This window comes from Falco naumanni, chromosome 1 (genome assembly GCF_017639655.2).
Source record: "Falco naumanni isolate bFalNau1 chromosome 1, bFalNau1.pat, whole genome shotgun sequence".
Taxonomy (NCBI): Eukaryota; Metazoa; Chordata; class Aves; order Falconiformes; family Falconidae; genus Falco; species Falco naumanni.
Genome location: NC_054054.1, coordinates 51,029,952 through 51,046,885, shown reverse-complemented (window position 1 = coordinate 51,046,885; position 16,934 = coordinate 51,029,952). Strand labels below are relative to the sequence as shown.

General features: G+C 38.3%; 1 protein-coding gene across 9 annotated transcripts in view; it reads right to left on the bottom strand.

Annotated features, from left to right (window-relative positions):
* The window catches only part of PPP2R2C (protein phosphatase 2 regulatory subunit Bgamma), a 207,203-nt gene that overhangs the window by 102,880 nt on the left and 87,389 nt on the right, over positions 1–16,934 (bottom strand). For 2 of the 9 annotated variants that reach the window (XM_040593621.1, XM_040593641.1), the window contains exon 2: positions 1,508–1,658. The exons of 6 other annotated variants lie outside the window; for them this stretch is intronic. In XM_040593621.1, the coding sequence (XP_040449555.1) occupies positions 1,508–1,556 (49 nt within the window). In that variant the 5' untranslated portion in view covers positions 1,557–1,658. Of the gene's footprint in view, positions 1–1,507; positions 1,659–3,164; positions 3,362–16,934 lie in introns of those variants that run through there. One more of the 9 variants, XM_040593632.1, reaches the window with a different exon arrangement.

Here is a 16,934-nt window from a genome sequence, read left to right as displayed (position 1 = left end):
GGCATGAAAAACATTACAAAGATGCCATACCACAGCAGAGATTCAGTGAGTGAAGGACACAATGGTAAGGCCAATACTAGTGCTTGAGATAGGATGCAAAATGGGAAAGTAATCTAATGAGTAACAATCATAATGATGGCTCCAGCTGTTTCCAAAACTTTGGGAAAGGGCAACACAAATGTTTACAATGTCAAAGACTATGCTGCTACTCTATTATCCTTCATTCACTTAGCAGAAAGGCATTATTTCAGCATAAATACTTACATTGCTCTTGTTACAAGATTTATTATGACAAAATAATTATTTCATAGACAGTATTATCAAGAATTTTAAAAGTGACTTGAACAACCAGGGTTTTTTTGTCTTAAAAAAACTCCAACTGCTTAAGGATACATATCTGCATGGTAGCCCAACTGATGAGTGTCTGACAGCAACTCATTAATGAGAAGGAAATTCAGTGGTAAAGACAGTAGAAACTGTTTCTCCTAGTACTGCTGATACAGCTAGGGTCCAGGAAAAGTATTACAGAAGAAATAAGCACAAAAGGGGGCATCTTAGCACAAGCACAGTACACTCAGACAAAAAGCTGTCTACCTGCTTACAATACAGTCACAGGAAAACATCTAAACCATCAAGCAGATGTGCAGCACACCAAGACTTATGTTATTAAAACGTTCTAATGTAGAAACTCATTCTTTGCCATAATATTTAGACTTCTGAGTTCAAAAGCGAGTTGACCTAGGCAGTTCAAGGTGTTCTTCAAACTAGACAAAGGTGTTTGATTAGTTAATCTCAGAAGAAGCTGTGTTAAACCAGGAATTAAAAACAGATGGATGTATCAAAAAACTCTGTCAAAGGTCTCCTGCATTATATGCAAAGAACAGCAGCCCTGTAGATGTACGTAGTATTACTTTCTCAGAGAAGCCGTTTACCCCTTTATGAAAATGATAAACCATAGCAACGACATTAGCTAATTTGCTAAAGGACACCTGTAGAGTTAGTAGCTAAGCAAGAAAATAAAGCTAACTCTTTATTTTAGGTCAATGAAAAGTCTCTGTCTACACATGGGTTGCTAGTATAAAGACAGAGTCAATACCATTTCATGCCATTTTCTGTAATCCAGTTAAAAAAAATACAAACAAAACAGAAAGTGTGTTCAATACAGTTACTCACCATGTGAAAGACAGAAAAAGGAAAAGCAAAGACGGACAGAAAAGGCTATATGCCTTTACTTTTATTGTAAATATTTAGTGTTTGCATCATCTTTGAGACATCTCAGACTCTAAATAACATTTAGAACATGCAGTGTCTAGGTGTGCTACTTCCTCTAGGACACAGTTGTTTTCAAAAATTTTTATTCACTGCTTGTCAAGTAACATAGTACAATCAATGAACTGTAAACATTTTATCACATTTGCTTTTTCTGGCTTCCGAGGTCCATTGTCATAAGGGCTCCCTGTAACCGGCCATCTGGGATGAAGACAAAATAAGTGATAGGCATCCTTACCTCCAAGCCCATCTCCAGAATCAACTTCATAGATGCTCTCCCCTTCCATGTTGTCTTCAGGATGCAGCAGAAAGCAAGATCGTCCTCAAGTGATTTGCTCAGGCTCCAGAAGGAAGCTGAATCCCCCCACGCTGCAGCCAGCAGGTGTTATCTTTCAAACAAAAACATAAAAGCAAAGCCATTGATCCACTTCGGCCATGTAACAGATAAGTCATTTAATTTCTATCTTTAGCCCCCAACTTTTCAAAACTGTGTCAATTAGTTCTGCTATCAAAGAAATCCTTTAACACTACACCCAATATCTCCTTATATCAATACAGTCTTTTCAGTGGGTATCTGAGCTCCTTTTTACTTGAAAATTCAACTGCCACTCACAGTATAAACCCTCCACCCCATATAAAGAAGTTGCATCAGCCCAAATCGCAGGACTATGTTGAGGGGAAAGCCCCAGCACTGACCCATGGTTATTTATATGGCCTGACAGGACTAGGAATGGGCAATATGGAACAATACACTGCCCATGTACAGGATTAGCTCTTTGCTGGCATGCTGTGGGTACTGTGAAACCAAATTATACTCAGGTTGCGAACAACAATACAGACTGAAAGCACACATATCATGCGGGTTCACTTTAAGACTACTCTTGGGTCACTAACTTTAGGCAGAGAGAGAACCTTGTTTAGTAGTGGACTTGATCTGCAGATGAGCATAAAGAAGGAAAGTGTAAACATGGGTGTAGACTAAAGAACAAACCTACCTCTTGGTTTATTTAAGAGAAAGACAATGAGAAATCAAAATTTCTTTCCCCTTAACTGAGTCTGAATAGTTAGTTGTTTTTCTTATTACTCTGCTCCACTGTAGCTAGTTTTTACCACCTTCTCTTTTTGACAAAAAAAAGAAATAATTCTCAGAGAACTAAAAAAAGATACTAATAAGTCAGGAATCATCCATGTATTAGTACCTGGGGGGGGGGGGGGGGAGGGGGGGAAGTAGTCAGAACAGCATGGAGTTACTGGAGTAGTTTTGCAGCAAGTGGAGAAATGTCACATATCAGATGCTCATGGTCTAGACAGCAAAACAAGGATGAGCTCCATCAGGGATGAGCATCCCCCTGTGTAAGATTTGCAATCTGATTATTTTTAAAACAAAGGAAAACAGAAACCAAAAGCCATCCAAGAAGAGCACAGAGGCTTCTCCCTGCCACAAATGAACTCAGACAAGCCAAAAACAAAAAAATATGATGAAAGAATGATGATCAAGTACATGAATAATGTGATATATAAAACACAGTTCAGGTACCATTAGTAACTTAGAGCTAGTCATGGAGCAACGTATTGGTTGCCTCCTTGCCAGTTTCAAATGAGCAAATAACAATTTTTATTTGCAAGTTTGTGGCCTCTCTTTTTGCTTTTCCATGTCATTAGGACTGCATTCAAGTTGTCCCATGCCCCTGCATTTTATTGAGAGGGTGGAAAAGGGAGACAGGTTCTGTATTAACATGAACTGCCCCGCATATTTTGATCAACTCCCTTCTTCAACTTCCCATCAACAAGAAAGCAATAAATATTATAAAAAAATATCTGTATTCAGACATCAAGTAAAAGACAATCAATAGTTCAAGTACTATGTCATTTTGTTGATAAAAAGAAGGGCATACCTAGAAGCTTCACACCAGATGACCTCTACTTCTTCAACTTCTTCAAGCATCTCTGTCAGCGTCTGCATGCTTTTGTCGATTTTCCGCTGGTTGAGCCAGTGTAGGCGTATGCCATGTAACAGAGAATGCATGGCACTGCAAAACACTGAGCAGACTTTCCATGGAGTGAAAATTGTAGTATAGCCATCCTACACTGCTGATGCTTCTTCTTAAGCTTGCATCAGTGACTGAAGGCGTTCTAAATCAGCAGTCATGTTTTTCAGAATGTATGCTACTGCAATTTGCAAAAGACTGAAGACTGAGAAAGGATCCAAGATAACGCTGATTTTTAGTGATGGAGTATCCAGTGGTTAAAAAAAATCCATACATTTTTTTAAAAAATATGAAAATACTTACCAAATATATAACTGGAACACAGTGGTTATAGTATCAAGGTCTGGCTGCATATTCACACCTGAAATATGTATGTTCCAAACCCTGGTTTAGGATACTCACAAGAACATTATCAATCATAGTTCTTGTTTATAAAAAGCAAATGCCATGAAGCAATGAATACTGTATTCCCATGATGAAAAAAAGCTCTACTGAAGATGTCACAGGATTTAGCACTATATTTACTGGACAAAGGGGTCAGATGAGCAAACAACCATAATTTGAGAAAGTCAACCATAGCCTTTCAAATGAAAGAACTTTTCTTGCAAGTTTCCTTTAAAAAGATCATCTTAATCTGCTCAGATCTTCTAATTTCTAGCCTTGGGATTTATGATGAATGCTACCATCCTCCCACACAGTAATACAGAAATCATGTTTGTATAAAGTAACTGCTGACCAAAGGACATTGCACAATGTCCAAGAACTAAACACTGCACTTTTATCCATGCTTTATGCCTACATATCTGGAGAAAAAAAAGTTAACCTGTGCACAGAATAAATACCTACATCTACATCTACTTAGACATAAGCGTTACACAGCTTATTGTGTTCATCTAACCGTAAACAAAAATGTGTGTCCTTATGAAAAATCCATGAAGTGTCTCATTTTGCCTTATAGTAATGAACTAAATTAAGTCTGCGTGCCCTCAGCAAAACCTGTAAGTGTAAAAAGTAGCAAATTTCAAGACACTTATGCATAATAACGATTGCTAAAATTAGGTATCAGTGCTGTAAAACACTAGCATTTCAATGCAAGGTTACCAAGACATTAAGTGGAACCAGAGTCTTCATTGCCTAGTTAGAAAATAACTAAGATTAAAAGAAGATAAACAGAAGGAAACCTGTTTTTAAATAATTTATTATTTCACAGACATTCCTTCTGAAGCAAATTAATTGTTCTTTATTATATGCTTGCTGTATCTTCCTGCTTGGCATCTGTATGAATGTTGCTTTTAATAGCATTTCACTCACAGCTTAACCTTTTTTTGGGGGGGGAATGGGCTGTGGTTGGATATGAAACCCCCTACTGTTCTCCTCCCTGGCTATGAAAACTTTAAAATTAAAAACTGAAAGCCCAGCGACGCAGAGTACTGAAATCTAGAGCTGTTCAAATCTAATCACAGCAACAGAGTAACCACAGAGGTGGAATGCTTAATGCAGAACTGCTTCACGCTTGCTGTGTTGACTGTGAGTTCACCCCTTCTACTAGGGAGAGGAAAGCCTGAAATGTTCCAAGTTAGCCTTATCACAAAGGAAAAATTCCACAGCAGACAAACAGTGAAGAGTGAGGTACAGCTAAAGCTCTTTTTAAACAGATAGGATACACTAACGAGTGTGATACTTTTTAAATTACAGAGCATTTGAAACCTACAGTACCAGGACTCCTTTGATCACACAGTTGCACATTTTGGCAGCCCTTGCTTCTTGCTCATCCAAGTTCTCTCCCCTGGGAATACCATGCAGTAGGTCCCATTTTCCACCATCACACCTGAGAGTAAAGCCATGTGAGACCAAACTATCATTTATAGTGCTGGCCTCTGGTCCTTGATGAAAATGCTATTATGAGGAAAAGAAACCAGGAATGAACACATTTGTTTAAGTTTTGTAATCTGAAGTCTTTGTCAGTTCTGGTGTTGAGAGAACAGCAAGTGGACAGAGGCTTGGGAAGAGTCTCAGCAAGACCAGTTGTTCACAACTTCTGTCAAAGTGTATTTCGCAGAACCATCCATGTCAGAGTAAGGCAGCGCGTGGCAAGAAGCTGAAGTCAGGAATGCATAACTAAGTACTACTCGCATTATTTTTTTTTTCCCCTCAGAGTGGTTGAAGAAGCCTCACTACCTGTTTTAACACATGCCAAGGAGGCATATTCCCAAGGAGATGTGCAGACAGGAGAGCGATAGATTAATTCCTGTTATTAGTTGCCTTCTTCAGACCAGTGCCGGACCCCAGGTGCTGTACAGTGGAGTGCACAGAAGCTGCTTATGCTATCCATGTACTTGCCATGCAATCCCACAAACGGGAAGAATCCCCAGCCACAGATACAGTGGTGATCTCTGATCTTCTTGACCTCCTTGAGTCTGAGAAAGCCCAATCAAATGTAAATAGCTGCCGTCCCTTGATCTTTCTAAATGATCTGGTTAGCCCTCTGGCTGCAGATATTGGATTTTGCAGAATTAATCCTCATTAAAGTAACAGATTACTACCACTGGAGAATATGTACGTTATGACAACAACATTTGAAAAAGCACAAGCTGTGTCACAAAAATCAAAGTATGATAAGAATATTTATACTTACACACTTCAAACCTTCAGGGAACTTTACAAGTTTAATTCTTCTAATCAGAAAGATCATAGAGTTTGCCAGATTTCACATCAAGTGCTGAGATAACACAGATGCCAGAATTAAAATGCAAACAGAAGGCAAAGTCACTGCAGTAGCCACTTTAACTCAAACAGCCCAGCAGTCCCAAATATATGTTGTGGGTGCACTTTTTCAAACAGCATTATTCACAGCATTTCCACATAAGCCCAAACTTCTAGGATGCAGCTAAACAGACCGTCCGTAGATGTAGACTGCCAACTCCTGTCCATAAATCTCAGAGGGTCTTTTCAGGTGGCTTACACAAGGGATCATTCATCTCCACCTCCCTCCATTATTTTCTCTCTTTGAACCACATGGCAGAGGGCACAAATGGCGAGACCGCTTCCCTCTCCCTGTTCATCAGCCTTTTCTGTTCTGTTTGCTGGAAACATAATTTTGTAATGTTCTGCACTGTGTGTGATTGTGGAATGGTTCCATGTGGAGAACAGACTGGGCGTGAGAATTTGGTGACTGCAGACACTGCCTGCAGCTTTTAGGAAAACATCTGATGTCAAGGAGGATCCAAAAGCAGAATACCACCAGATTTGTAGCACTATTATGTTCTTACACCAACCTCATCACAGAAGCAGAATAAAACTGATTGTTAATTCTTCCATCTTGTTGCCCTGTCTCTCGGCAGGGGATGAGGCAGCTAGGAAAAAAATCTGAAGATCTGTACTCCTACATGAATACAGAGGAGGCTGGTGCCAGATCTGTTTCTGAATAGGTTCTCTTGTTCAAAGTTTACCATCAGGTGGATCTACAACAAATTACCAGTGTTATATCTGTACTAGTCCTACACCCCTGCAAGCAGACAACCTCACACAAGGAGTCCTGCTCAACTAGTTATTTTTGCTTTCTCTTCATTTCCCACATTCGTCATTGGAATTTATTCAAAGTTAATGAATCAGTCCAAGATTCTTCATACATATTTAAGTGCTTTTCAAAAAAGAAATCTACATTTTGGAAATGGACAGAATCTTGTATTCTGTCAGGCATAACCATGCTTGAGTTAGTCGTGTAGTAATATCCTAACAAGATGCTTTCCTGACTACCAGACTTGATAATTATAATTCCTTCCTAACAAGGCTTCCAGTGAGATTGTTCTATTATTCAGAGGAACTCCGAGTTGAATAGATTCACCTCATTTTATCACAAAGATGCATTTTTTTGAAATATCTCCATATGGTAATCTCAAGAAAGTCAAAAGGAAGTTCGTTATCGGCATTTTAAGCACTGACAAAATCCCCGGTTTTCAACACTTCAAAATATGCTCCAACTCAAGATTTTGAAGATCAAGTGCTAACAAAATGACTTGCTGGGAACAGCCATGAAAGGAGATCCATGTATTCTAACCCCGCAAAATATAGTTCAGGGAGGAGATAAGAAGCTGTACCAACAGATAAATTTAACAACTTCATTCCTCCAAAATATCCATCTGAATTGGAAAGAGGAGTGATTTCTAAGTCTGAGGTACTTCATTTCTGCATATATTTTTTCTGCTTAAAGTACATGTTTTCAAATAACTCCATACCTGTTTTACCTGCTAAACCATTTTATCACTTTCATCACAGAGCACTACTGCTTTCCAGTTCCTTTTCTGCACATACATATTGTGACCACTGCGAAGGAAGTTATTTCATGCACTAGTGTGCAACAGGGTTGGCAACTCAACCTCTATTTAACAGTGTACCACAAAACATTTGACACACCGGTCTCTGCCTTGTGGGCCAGCGCTATAAGATACAGTGTGAACTGTGCACTGCAAACTAAGAATTCCCATCAGGCAAGCTGTTACCTTCGAAAAATGATTTTGCAATTTGGTTCCTCTCCTGATGGTAGAAACAGTAGCTCTGATGCATGCAGGAACAGCAGAGGTCAAGCTAATGTTTGTAAAGTCGCATGATGATGGTGATTATGATCTGGAAACATACACCACATATTATGGTTTCTGTTCTAGGCATACTAGTTCAAAAACAGAGGACTGAGCAGGGTATTGCGTCAGAAATATTCTCCTTAAAGATGTGTCTAAGAAGCCAATTTCTGTCACTTAAAATTTATGATAGTTTCTAGGAATCTCTCTATTGCAAGAAAGATTCATCAAAGAGTTATACATCTCTGACATTTATACAAATTGATTGATACACACACTGTAGCTCTACTATCATTATCAATACTAGGAACATCTTAAAAAACAAAACCCCACAACCCACAAAGAACACCCCAAAACACACCTCCTTGATTTTAGTGAATTTTCAGTTTACAGTCTATAATCTTTCAGTTTAACAAGTTGTGTTTTATATCAGAGACAGAGAAATCCTGCTATTTTGATAGCTTCATTTCTTGTAGGACTCTCTATTTTCAAAGGAGAGAAACTATATTCCATTTTGAAACCCACATTCTTATTGTAATTAGCAGTGACTCCAGGAGCATATAGCGAAACCAAAGAACTAATCAACACATTGACCAAAATACAATTTGCAAAAAACTGTACAGAATATCTGATTTTAAAAAAAATGAGACAAAGTAATAACAAAACAAAACCAAAAAAACCCACCCCAACAACAACAAAAAATTACTAGCATGGTTCTACTTAGATGCTTGCAGCGTAAAAACAATTTGCTTTCCTTAGGTTTTATCTGAAGGCCTAAATTAAGCATGCAATACATACTTAGGATTATTTTCTCATTTGCTTTAACATTAATTTTCAAGACAATGTTGAAAAGCTGAATTTATGCCCAGCTGTAGTTTTTATAACCAACCAAGAGAAATTTAGTTTGTATGCTACAGCAACTGTGGAAATCAATTCTTAATCTATGACCTTGCTTACCACAGCTTGAAGCCTTGCAATAAATAAATGCCTTGAGCCACAAATAAGAAACATTTGGTGAATCAAAGAGACAAATAACACAAATCTATATGTGTATATATAGCATTAGAAAGGTCATTTAAAATACAATATTGGCTCTTTCCTTGCTCTAACATAATAATGTTTGAAAGGCAGGACACAGTAATTGGCTGCATTAATACCCAGCTGGTGAACAGTCACAAGTACCTATTTTCTTTTCAAATGACAATATTCATCCTTTAAAAAGAATTCTTGTAGCCTGCCTGTTTTCTTTCTATGGACAAAGCCAAAATGCTTAGAAATAGAGGATCTCTGAAAAATATGTCTTTTCTTTGTCCTAGCATATGCAAAGTCTTTCTCTAATGCATATTTAAACTTCCTTGTGAAATTGCTCAGTGTTTCATCACTAACAGGAAAAAATGCCAGAGCTCATGTGTTAACCTGCACTTAGTCACAACTACCCTTCTTTCTATGCTGAATCTCTCAAATCCTCACCCTGTATGTTACTACTTATTTCTCATAGCAGCATAAGCTAAAAAAAAAAAAGCACCAATAGTTATGTCTCATCATTATTTCACAAATATAATTCACAGAATATACCTGTAAACAAACCTGTACGTCTAAAAACACACCTTCCATTCTTGATGTATTTGATTGACTGTAGATATTAAAATTGAGTAGCACAAAATAGCACTAGTGCAGCTAATTTCCCTCTCTTAATTGTCTCCTTCCTGTTATGCTGGAATTCAAATGTGACTGACACTCCTGTTTTAGATTAACATTATTAGTTTGCACAGCAGGTGACCAAAGGAACTGATCGGAAGATTTCCCTTATTTTAACCCTAAATAAAGGATGTTATCTAATACGAAATGAAAGAATATGGAGATCCATAATTACCCTTGAATTGGAACTTTACATAGAAACCAAAGCAGAAAAAAATCTTGCTTTCTTTAAATATCATGAGTTTTAGTCAAAGTAGATCATTAGGTCTTTTCTAATGTTGCATTTTCACAAGATGCTGTAACACGTTGTGATTAGTTCTCAATCAGTGAAAGTTTTGCCATTAAGATATATATAGAAAAAAAATCAAGAACCAAATTGAAATTCCCTTTTCAGTTCTTAATAAAAATCACAGCTTCAGCATCAAAAGGAACATATTTGTGCCCTTCCAGCTTTCAGGCTAATGCCTGCTCATGTCAGGTGCCAACACTCCCTGTACAGGATGGAGAAAGACACTGTACCTCCTGGTATGGAACAGAACTTAGAAACCATTCTCAGAATACCTGACCAAGCAGCCAGTATAACAGCTAGCTCTGTGTACGCAATTTGGAAAGATAATATACACTTCTTTTATTTTAACATTGGCTTCTTTTTTTATTTTTATTTTGGGTGATGCTTTTCATGGAAAGGACACTGAACAGAAGAGCAGTTTAATCCATTTTCATTTTATTCGTAGTGTCCACAGTAACTACAAACCAGCTACTGAAAGATGGGGGGAAACATTTTGGGGTTACAGTCCATGGAACAGAGGAAAGTATGGTAAAAGAAATCGGTTGAAGCCAGCGCTAGGTCCTACTCCATTTAATTTATTTTCAACTACTTCTAACTTCTTCCTTACTGGAAGCCTTTAAAGAAGTAACAAGCCACTTATTGTGGAACAAGAACTGTCATCTCATTTAGGGAGCGAAGATTAATTAGCAATTAATTATATTGCTCACAAGCATCATGTTTCTTGGGAGTGCCCAGTCTGGGACAGCAGATAAACCAGTGATAAAACCAAAAATATCATCAGGGGGAGAGCTAGAATTACACAGAAATTACTTGGTCCATCCTACTTAGTTTTACTTATGATCATAGACATACCCAACTAAGAGCCAAAAAGCAACTCAGGAGACTTCTGAACTTCTCTTCTGCAAGCAAGCATTGCCTTTTGTCAATGTATGGATTTATTCCAGACTAAGGGTGACTTCTGTGGAAATAATGCCAAGTACTTACTGGTCAGAACTGATGTCTGAAAAGAGAGGAGAAACTATCACATTCCAGATGCACACAATGTTTTCATACTGAAAAATAAGCTGTGCTTGACCCTACCCCAGAATAGACTAATCGTACCTACAGCTAAAGCAAAGGAGGAAGAAGTCTGATTTCACATGTGCTTTTCCATACCCAAGAGCAGAAATTTTAGCTTGATGATGACCTACGTTTTATGCCTAGCTGGAGAGAAGTCACATTCCAAACCAAAGCCCCTCAGATAATAGCAGTATGTTACAGGTCTAAAAGCATACGCAGTTCCCAAGTTTCCAAAGGTTTTGCAGCTGACATTAACCAGACCTCTCTGGAGCTCTTTGTGGGAATGGGCAGGTATTAGCACAGCAGCTGCAGAAGTGGAGAAAACCACACAGCAAGCCTTCCTGAGGCAGTCATCTGCACAGTCCGGAGCAGCCCTTGCTAACTTTATGACTCTCTCCTCAGCACTAAGCATCAGTTAATATTGACTCCTTACCCAACTCCACCTGCTATGTCCTATCTGGCATTTTAAATTCCTCCCTATGTTACAGTCTTAAAGGCAGTTTGTTCTAACTGCAGGAGAGTTGCTTAGTGTATTAATTTGTGTTAGAGAAAACTACTTCCTCACCAACAAAACAGATTTACATTACAATGTGCAGCTGATTATAACCAATGGCCCTTACAAAACAATTTAAGATTCAATAAAACAAAGCATTGTATTCACTGATGGCTTTGTATCAGCATAACTAATTACCTCAATCAGGAAGCTCAAAAAGATAATGAACTTGATTTATTACAAATACAAGGGCTTGCCCCCTTATAGAAATTACTTGTTCTACAGTTCAGGACACATATTGATTTATAGCACTGCCTGTAATTCTCTTATTTTTTACTTTATCATTTAATAATAGGCGGAAAATGAATTAAAAGCAAAGCAGAGCAAGACACATTTCCAATATAAATGTATTCAATTCCACAGCAATACTCATACACTACCTATACGCTAGTATTTCACTAATATTAAAGATACAAAACTATTTTGAAAAACATGCAGAGAGTAAAAGATTAATTTGGCTAAGATTACAGGAAGAGTGACTATTCTTGCCCTTCTCATGTGTGACTGCTCATTATTTAGCAATACCTGACATGTGTTGCTGAGACCAACTGAACACAATTCAAATTCTGTTCAGCTAGGAGTAACTGAGAGTGTCATAAAAAAATCTCTGAAGATAGATTATGAATCAGTTATGGCACGGGATCACAGGGGCGGGGGCTGGGAGGACCAGAGAGAGACTCAATCTGTTTGGAGTTGGTGGCTGACAAGTATCTTAACATCTTTGCTGCAAAGCCGCTTTACAAAGCACTTTTCTGTCTCCTGACCCTTGCATCACCCATCCTTTACCTCATCTAAGGGCAGTTAATGGACAGATAGAGCACTTAAGGTTTACAGATTTATTGCCCTACATTCAAACTATACAATACAGTTACAAATTTTTACAGTACGTATCTTAAATAAACACAAAACCCATTCATGTCTCATCTACTTACACTATGAGTAAATTGCTTAAGACTTTCATCTACTTGAAGTCCTCCAAGTTTGTCCAGACAAGATGAGTGCCACAGATTCCCCCTTGCTGCATATTTATGATGCAGATCTTTGAGGAACCCTCAGGTGCATTTCTATATATTTTGCTGCATGGCTGAAGGAAGAACCAGCATGTCACAGATCAAAGGAAACATTTTTTGCAGTTCACTGGTAACCAGCAACATTCTTTGGCTTATCTTAAGTTTTTGGAGTTATCACTGGAGCCCCAGGGTGTCCAAGGAGACTGTCACACATCATCATGAGTATTAGTACAGTTTCTCTGTCAGTTATTATAGTGTTAATGATTATTATTATTATTATTGCATCAATATTTGCAGAAGACAGATTATGGGCAACATGAGAATATTTTCAACAGGAAGAATGTTGTCAGAAACTGCAAGAACTGCTTGATATAACTTCAACTCTGAGCTCAGCTAAAACAAATCGTATTCCTCAGGGAAATGCAACAAATGGATTAACATCAAATAAAGACACCTGACAGCCAGGTTCGCATTACAGCTGCTTGTGCTGACCAGCACAGTCGCTGTGACACCACGTTCCCCCTGTTTTAATATATCCTCACACAGTCTCATCTCACACTTAACACTCATGTCTCTGAGCAGAAACCATCTCATTCCAGTGTTTATGAATACAATAGCTGTGCCTAGCGACTCTAAGTGCTACCACAGTACAAATAACAAGGAAGAGATGCATCTGATCATGATTCATGGCAGAGAGTTGAACAACATAATCAAATCTCTGCAAAGTCAATGGAATATCTTATTCTTGAGCTAGGGTTTTTCCTATTGTGTTGTCATGATTAATATCTTCTTGGTACAAACCTTCTTTCACACGAAATACCTTTTTTAGTCACTCATCAATTCTCATACCTTGCAGTTATTACCACAACTATGCAAAATGGGAGTAAGAATAGCATTTTTACTGGCACTTTTGTCAAATAATCTCTTTCTAGCAAGCATTTCTTTCAAGCCCAGTAACACACAGAGAAAGTCCCAGAATTCAGATTACTGCAGTTTGGAAGGTATCCATCAAAAGATTACTGAAAGAAATCTGCTTTAGTTCATGAGGGCCACATGTGGGACTGACCTCTGCTATATTCTATAACCACTCACCAATGACCAGGCACCAAACCCCACTTCTGCACAGCTGCAGAAAACCAGCATGCTACTATAGCAATTAGAGATCAGAAAGAATGGGATACCTACCAATATAACACAGGCTTCTAAGGCATTTAATCACACTTAGATAGCTCGAATAGCTCTCTGATGGCCTGCGAGAAATTTGGGAATCTTTAAAAGTCTTTGAAATCTGACATCATACTACTTACTCACGGATGTCTGAAACTGCATACATAATTTTTAAAGACCGCTGATTAAGATTGATTATTTTCTTTTGGGGATTTTTAACTCACATGATTGGTTTCATACTTAAATGCCTTTCCAATACAGGTGCCCTCATTCTATGAAGTGAGCCATCTGGAGCTCTGTTTTTCTTTTTCTAATCCACAGTATTAGAGGTCAGGCACAGACAAGCACTCAGGGGAGGATTTGGAATAAAATAAAAAAGAATGAGAAATATAAATTCAAACAGAATCAGACATAACAGAGGAATTCTCATCCACAAAATGAAATTCCACTATTTTACACAAAAAGAAACCATTAACTATTAGATATTCCTTGGTTAAATCTGGTTTATATACAGAACCATTATGGCAGTGACAGTAGTGCTACAGAGCAACACTTAGTGGCATCATGAAAATTATTCCAACCTGCAAAACTCTTAATTGAGTTTATGTTTCAGAAGGAATATTTGGTTTAAACAGATTTTTTTATGTTAAAGCTTATATTTTAAAAAGGTACCTCCTCTGCTGTTTCAGAGAAGCATTAAGACCGGAAGCTCACTCTTCCAGGCATTTATTTTGTAATAATCATTTAATTTTGTATTTTGTTATGTTTGACAGCTCTCATGGGGAGCTAAACACTCTCCTCTGCAGCTACTGTGATTACTGAGAGAAAAATATGAAATAACTTTGAAAATGATAGATCAGCTTCACTGGCAGTCTGGTTCTGCTGAGCTCAGCAAAGAGGAAGGGCTGCCGTCACTCCTAGAGGCTATTCTCACTAGCATTTGCTGGCAAAAGTCCCTAAAGGACCATTTGCCATTCAAGAATGTGGTGGGGGGTGGGGGATAATCAGTCATGTGCACACACGGGTACTGCCAAGTCCTTCCCAGTTCCCAAAAACTTCAAAGAGGAGAAACTGTCATAAGTAAGATTTAAGAGTTCAGTATGCCAACTTTACCTGCTGTGGAGCCCTCAGTATAGAAGCACTTCATCAGAGGAGGCAAAAAGTCTCCATGCAAACAGGAAGAGGAGAAAACTGAACAGATGAAAGAATTTATCTTTTATAGTCAGAATATTATGGTTACAGTCACAGAAGCATGGTCAACATTACCAAGCACTGCAGGTTAACTATACTTAAAAGATACGTCTACAAAAGGCTTAGCAAGAAGGCGGGTGTAGGGAAGGTGCGCGTGGGGTGGGAGCGGGTGTGTGTTAAATATACACAAAAGACTTGTGCACACTGAGCTCATATCTTCAAAACTGCTGCTACAGGTCTATTTATTTAACTTATTACTACAGAAACGCATAAAAATTGTAAGCCATTCCAAATAGGAGATGCATGGCAGAGCAGCCTATGTTTCAATAAAACATGCAGTTTCCCTCAATCAGATCTGAAAGAGACAGATCAAAGAGAAAGCATTTAAATTAAATGCAAGACCTTACTCTGATTTGAGGAAAGCAAAAAACAAATGCATATTGCAAACAGATAGATATATCTTTTACATGTATATAGATATTGCAAAGTTAGGGCTTCATTGGCTTAGCCTGTCCTGTTATGTGCACCCATTCCCACCCACACAATTTTGTTTTTCTGTAAAATGCACCCTTGAAGGCATCAGCTTCCATAGAAGGGCAACAGCCGTTCTGTTCTGGGTCAGAGCAGATGCAGTACATACCATCATAATTGTCTGTATGTGATACTTTCTCAAGAATACTCATAAAGCTTTTTTTTTTCCCCCCTCTCCTTTTTCCCCCTTTTCCTTTGCCATTTCTACAGAAAGGATGGCTGTGCATGCTCCTGGCACAATTAGAATTTGCTGCCTCTATGGTACTGGCCAAGGAGTAAGATGATCCTAAATGAGTACACCCTACAGTTTAACTATTACAGTCTCATCTTCCTTCCCCTTCCCTCTATTAATCACATATTTTTAAGTGACATCTAGTATCTAGACAATACTCATTCTTAGACATGGAGCATGGAAATCTTCACTTAGCTGAAATTAGTAATACTGGTATCAGTGAAATGTTTGGGTTTATAACACAGTGCTCTACCTTCTAGCACAGCACTGGATCTTGAAGTGAGCAACAGTGGTTTTTGTTTATCACCAAATGTTCAGTTTAGATTTTAGGTTTAATTTGGCTCATGGAAAGGAAGAAAAAATACTTTGCTTCCAGAGGAAGCACAGTATAACTGGTCACACCTTCTGTGAAGACGATGCAAAACAAGATCTCCTGTTCAACAACAAAAAATTCTAACCTAAACTGTAAGCCCCAGCCAGGTGAGAAACAGATCTGCTCACTGGCACTGTTTATAAATCTTCACAGGATGGGAAGGGGTTTGGGTTGGTTTTACAGTGGCTTATGTTTTGTTGATACCAACCACTCCTTCACCCCTATTTCTATGCAGTTGTACAGCTATCTTCCTGAAACAGCAGTACAGCTGTTTCTTTTGCACAGATACTACAAAACTGGTCTTGTAAACAGAGAAGACTTCCTCTGTATCTAACAATAAACCAGTAATGTTTTATTCATTCCTGTCCTGTTCCTGTGAAAAGTTGTCAATGGTAGGGGTCAACACATGGATCAGATCTCTACAACACAGCCTAATCATCTATAAAGAGAGTTTCAGCACACAGACCCTATATAACCAAGCTAATGGCACAAGAAAAATAGAATAAATATCAGTAATATTAAAATACTATTTTTTAAATGAACTCTACCTACCAGTGTGAAACCAGCAGCACCGTGGATTGAAAAATTTTATTACTTGCAAGCAATTTGTCTTCCAGCTTCTTTTGCCTTGTGTTTCTCAGTAGTGATCAGCTCAAAGCCAGCATGAGATCTGCTCTGAACTTGTGTCAGACTCCTCTACAAACCACAAGAAAACACACACTTGCACCACACACAGCAACTGAGATTACTCCGAAAAAGAAGTCACTATACGTTTGCTATGAGGTTCAAGGGTAGAGGAAGCAAGTCCACAGTACACTTGGTACAGTCACTGCAGTCAGCTGTATAACTAGGACCAGTAATGCACACAGGCCATAACATCACTTTTCTTCCACATGAGCATTTAGCTGAGAGGACATTTTATGGGGAGGGGGGGTGGGAAAGAAAGGAAGGGAAAAAAATTAAAAGAAAAAGAAAGCAAGCAGCAGCATTGGCATTAGTC